The 6000-nt window shown below is 33.7% G+C and overlaps 1 protein-coding gene across 1 annotated transcript in view; it reads right to left on the minus strand.

Moving 5' to 3' along the window:
* Positions 1 to 1465, minus strand: part of LOC139701162 (glutamate receptor ionotropic, kainate 1-like) — a 469093-nt gene extending 467628 nt beyond the window's left edge. The window contains exons 1-2 of the mRNA XM_071599737.1: positions 1462 to 1465; positions 728 to 889 (exon numbers count right to left, since the gene is read on the minus strand). Of these exons, the coding sequence (XP_071455838.1) occupies positions 728 to 889; positions 1462 to 1465 (166 nt within the window). The remainder of the gene's footprint in view (positions 1 to 727; positions 890 to 1461) is intronic.
* Between the last annotated feature and the right edge of the window lie 4535 nt (positions 1466 to 6000).

A 6000-nucleotide genomic window follows, 5' to 3' on the forward strand; every position in this document is an offset into this window, starting at 1 on the left:
ATAAAATGAATGATGCAGCTTATAACCGCAAACGAAATATGCATAAATATAAATAAAGAAGCAAAGGGGAAGTTTTCAGCATTCTTAAAAATAAATAGTCGTTAGAGGCTCCAGAAATCTTTCTTGATTGGATATGATACCTTTTATGAAAAAATGTGTGTGAATATATATAATGATATATTATATATATATATATATATATATATATATATATATATATATATATATATATATATATATATATATATATATATACACACACACACAGATGAGGTAACCAAAAAGGTCACTCACATTTATCCAAAAGGACAAAGCCAGCAATTCAAAATAACTTCATATTTGGTAAATTTAGTTTTACCAGTTTTTGTTGGAAGTCTATGTAAGTTAATGTAGAATTTTCACGATCTTTTTAGATGTCCGTGATTTCATTGCTGGCTTTGTCCTTTTGGATAAATGTGAGTGACCTTTTTCGACTAGTGGAATCATCAGTGAAAACTTCAGATGATAAGTGATTATAAATGTTAATCGTGACTAAGAGATTTGGATATAATGGAAATAAACCATATTTATCTGCTATCATTTAACACCTTTTCATACTTTGTCAAAATTAAAGTTATTTGTTTGTTTCTACAACATGACGGAACCGCCTTATACTTTTCCAAATGAGCATGTAAATAAGAGAACACGGTGAACAAAGAATTTTTATATTTTATGGTCCTTGGCTCACCCTTTTTGGAGGTCCGAAAGCTGTCGTCCCGGGGCACATATTGGATGTCGTAAACAAGGGTTGTGTTCGGGAGGAGATCTTTGTCCTTGTTGATCCGGTACACGGCATACTTGAACGCCAACTCCGTGCTGCTATCTTTCTGGTCCTCCGTAAATATGGCTCCTGGAAATAAGCGGAAAAGCCGTGAAGGGCAATCTCTTCAAAAAAGAAAAATTTAGCTACATACTGTGGGTGTGTAAATTCGTTAGCAACGATATCACTTTCAGAATATGAGAAAGATATCCCCTTCAATGCAAGTCAACTTTAACTATTACACAATATTATTATCTTCGTTTAATTTGTGCAAATAGCAATGATCAAGACTACATCCAATAATTTTGCATTTGTTTTCATTTAATGTTAGCGGAGGCATTATGTATCAATTGATTTAAAAAAATGTAATTCCAATGATGCTTTTTCCAATTATTTTATCTTTCATAAATGAATGGCTTTCATAAGCTTTATTACTACAGCCATTTTTTATCATATCGATTAATACTTAAGTTTATTTTGGCTCTGCAACCACAGATTATGAGAGTGCATGCACTTGAATAGAAAGAAAATCACTGCTATTCCATTGGAATATTTCCCTGGTGAAGAAGTATGCCTCTCTCAGGTTTATCGCCGATCAACAAAAAATGGTCAAGTGACAACTCGCAGAATGAATTTTGCAACATTATTCCAAAAAAAATCACCCATGTTGGTTACTATGATCGCATTATTACTAATTATTCGAAGATTAGTAATTAAAACATTCGACGCATTAATGATGTTTAAGATAGTTCCTTAATGATAATAAGAAATAATTGGTAGCCCACAAAATTTACACTTGACAATTGCGCACTAATATTGATGTTTACCACTGAGAGGTTGTCGTGTTTATTCATGGAGAATGTGATTTCGCCCTCCATATTTGCAAGTTGATTGGTCTTCGATTATGAATCATCTCGGTGTCTCATTAATACTTCCCCACAGGAATAATTTTTCTGGCCTTGCATGCATTAATTTGAGCTATAATAATGTTTGCATTTTCACAAATAAGGGCGATTGTTAGGATAATATTGATAATAAAGCGGTTATTCATGATGGTTATTAGGGTATAAATTGCTCTCAAGATTAATGCTCTTTGAATAGAATATTTTTTATAAAAGATTAAATTAACCAGACGTTAAGCACGAATCTGAAAGTATTAATTTTAATGGGAAAAAGTAATGCCATAATAATGAGAGTCTTCTTCGAAAAATCTTTCGCAAAATTATATTTAGAATTTCAACGGTGTTTTTCCTGCGGAATATTTGGTATTTTCTATTTCTTGAGCCTAGAAAAGGGAAAACAGCAAAGATTACACGCACGTAGTAGACATTTACACGCGTGCCAATCTTCGCAATTTTTGTCAAAGAAACATTTTCCATAATAATAAGAGCAATGTGAAGAGGGGGGCAAAATGCATTGAAAAAGTATTATCTTGGGTCATATTGATATGAAAAGGAGAAAATAGTGATTAATATTTGATTGGAAAAATGAAACTGGAATAAGAAGGGATGAAGGAGATTATTGGAGCAAAAATTGGTAACCAATAAAGAGAATAGAAGACAAATGAGAGAACGGGAAGGGATCGACGCGTTCTAGATAGCTAATAAGGAGAAGTGATACATAATTACGTCGTATTTTGAGACACGCCCAAGGCAATAAAGACCTCTGAAACGGAGGACGCAAGATGAAATACTGAGACCAGCAAGTGGAGAGCATAGTTATATAGTGTTGGAGAGGCCAGACGAGATTGAGGGGGAATCGGTTAATATCCGAAACAAGTCAATAGACCAACTTGCTGCTCTTAATTGCCTATTGCCGTTCACTTGAACTGAAATTCTCATTATACTTTGATACTGAAGGCTTATCTCAGTGATATATTGTTATTTCAAATACCCGAAGACTTGTTCCAGGATTAAAATGTATGAAGTATGTAGTCATGTGGTTAAATAACTACTTTTCATAATCCCTGATATTCTGTTCAAAATCCATAGATTATAAACTATCTAACCATAAACAATTATGAGGGAACATTAGTACCTTTTTAATATTCTTATTATTATTATTAAAAATACACATGTGCTGATAGACATTGCCAGGTGGTACACCAGTCCCAAGTAATCACAAAAGATAATAGATGATAGATAATCACAAAAGATAATAGATGATAGATAATCACAAAAGATAATAGATAATCAGTCAGTAAAACAAAAGTACACTCAAAGGAAACATTCAAACAAAAATCCGTTTAACAAAACAAGAGAATCCCCATCTCATTTACATCAATCGATCAGCAAGAAAAAAAGTTAATTAAAAAATTTGAGCTGTTACATATAATACAATACACCACGCTTCAATCAAATTATTACGTATAACTTGCCATAAAAGTTGTAGAAAAATGATCGTATGATGTTATAACTTTGCAAAACCATGTTGGTGTAACCGCGCAGTATTACTTGGTATAATTAAGCTAACAATCAAGTCAATATTTTGTGTGCATATATTTACGCATAATAAAGTTTAATTGAGAAGTTATGACATTTTATGAATTAAAAAATATTTAGTTATTAATATTTACGCTTATAAAGCTCCTCATTATTTACATCACACCATATGTTGTCATTTTTCCTGTTTTTGAAGTCAAATATGATTTTATTATTAATCTATTCTAATATTCTAAACCTTAAAATTTATCCAAGAACCATCATGGTTTCTATTGCCTCAGAAAGCTCTAAGATAATATTAAAAATACTCTCCAGGTGATAAAATATTTATTGCACCGTGACAAATGTGTATAATTGATATGAGTCGGGAACATAGCACAGAAGTCAGTATAAAGATAGCAGTTGGAAACCTGAAAGTTATTTGACAAAACGTCGCATTAGCTATGACTGGAATGAGATCGCTAGGTAAAATCTACTCATGGAAAAGGTAGCTTCTTTGCGCCGGTTTCCGTTTTTCCCCATTCACTTTCGGAAAGCAACACTACGCAGAAAAAATATTGATTTCAGGATTTAAAAAAAATAACTGAGACACAAATGGAAATTTATTTCATAGTAGGAGATGTAACCTGGAATAGAGCAGCTTCGGCGAGAATTCTCGGGAGCAGCACTAATTGAAATATAATAGGGTATATCAAAATGCCTCCGGCAATAAACAGAAGTGGCGAGAGCAGTGATACTTCGTATATCTATGCCTCCCTATAGGTTTCCCTCGTCTACAGCGTAGGTATTTCTACTCCAGCAATAAGAAACGTCACGGCTCAGTCCCGTCGTCACAGCGAACTATTATGATGCTGGGATGTGCGCTTGCGGAAGGAGGAATCGGTCGGAAGATGACGACATCACGCGCTTGGCTCACGGGCTTCGCTGACGCACGTATACAATTGATCCTCCTCACAGCTGCTCACTTCCATTTCGTCCGCATTACGAAAGTCATATTCGCATCGTAAGATTGGGGAGCAGGATTCTGAGATGTATCAGATCACCTCCCAAATGTGTTTTCTCATCATTGTTATCGGCGGTTTTCGAGACGAAGAATGAATGATTTGCTGCGCCTTTCCAATCTCACCTCCTCCCTCTTAATCTCTTCATATCTCTACGACCCCCAACTTCTGGTGGTTTCGCGGTCTAATTGAAATTGTTTGCCTTCCCTAACGGTTCTTATCCCTATTCATTTTCCTTTTCGTTCGTACCGAAATGAGTTTGTTTAACCTTAGGTTTGAATCTAATAATGTACGTATTATGTTAAAGTAATTTGAGATTTTCTTTCTGTACTTTCAATCTCTATGGTTCTTCTGTTACAGCTGTGTATGCGACCCTACAAACGACAAAATGGCAGATGCACGCATGATTTATTGAAGCTTTTTATTGTTTTTAAGATTCTTATATTCACGATTCAAGAAGTAATATAATACTCGTACTTTCCCCTGTACACATAACTATTGTAACAACATGGAAATGTCGCAAAGAGCTAACAATTACGCCTGAGAATAAATATATATTTGAATATGACAATATAAACATATTTATTGAACTAGCAGCTACATGGGTGAGCTATAATACATTATATTTGGAATTTGCTACATACATAACGAGTACATTTTGGTGAATGTGAGCCACATTGGTCTATTCAATATCAAGTAACGCGATAATCATTGGTCTTCATATATTTGCCGTAACCGTGGATATTATTTTGAGGGACATTATTTTTTGAATGAGCGAATCTGTCCCTTTTTTATAAATATTCTGTGTATGATTCGGCCTTCAAAATACGATTAAAATATTCAATTAAATAAAAAAAGAGAAATATTTGGGCAGTTTATTTTACGAGAATTCAAGAATGAAATGGAATGAAACGTCTAATTTCCGAAGAGTTTTAATTTTAATTGCCCCTGATTACTCTCATATTGCCAAATGAAAATTTTTATTGTATTATTCCTCAATTCCGTCACGCAAATATGAATTTGTGCGTCACAAAATTTCAAGAAAAAACTTAAATTCAAAGTAATCTAAATTTCAGTAAATATGGGAGAGTTCAAACATCATTCTTATCATATCTCATCGGCTTCAAAATTATATCTCATAGAGCCCTATGTATCCTCTTTTCCTGGGAAGCTAATTGCAAGGCCATTTTTTTCAATATTAGCTATTCAACTGAGGTATTTTTTAACTAAACTCCCATAATGATCAAAATATGCCTAGTTAAACCCGCCAATTGCGTAGATCTGAGAGTTGAATTGCTGCAAAATACCAATTATCGAACCTAAGTCAACACCAAATTCCTTAAGAAAAGACACCTTTAGAAAGAAAAGATCCCTTAAGAAAGGGTATTACTGAGACTATAGTGAAAATGTATTCAACTAAGACTGCACATTTTTTCAGAAAATTTTAAAAGTAAAATGAGCAAATAAATAAACATCTAAATATATATGTGCACACACTATTTCTTCATGCCAACAGATAATGTCGAAATATTTTGACTCCATGTCACCTCTAACATATTACCGAACGTACTACAGTATATAGCCACACCGTATGAGAAGGCAAAAGACATATGTACACATTAGTGTGGTACCGAAATTTTTTTTCAACTTTCCCCAGGGTCCTTTGTGAAAAGGTTGCCCTACATCCAAACAAAGTCCAGAGCAAAAGTTTTTTAATAACGGCCGATGTCTTGAGGCTAAGCAAGTCACTTAAATATTC

The sequence above is a fragment of the Hetaerina americana genome, unplaced genomic scaffold, assembly GCF_022747635.1.
Source record: "Hetaerina americana unplaced genomic scaffold, ioHetAmer1.1.p SCAF_11, whole genome shotgun sequence".
Classification (NCBI taxonomy): Eukaryota; Metazoa; Arthropoda; class Insecta; order Odonata; family Calopterygidae; genus Hetaerina; species Hetaerina americana.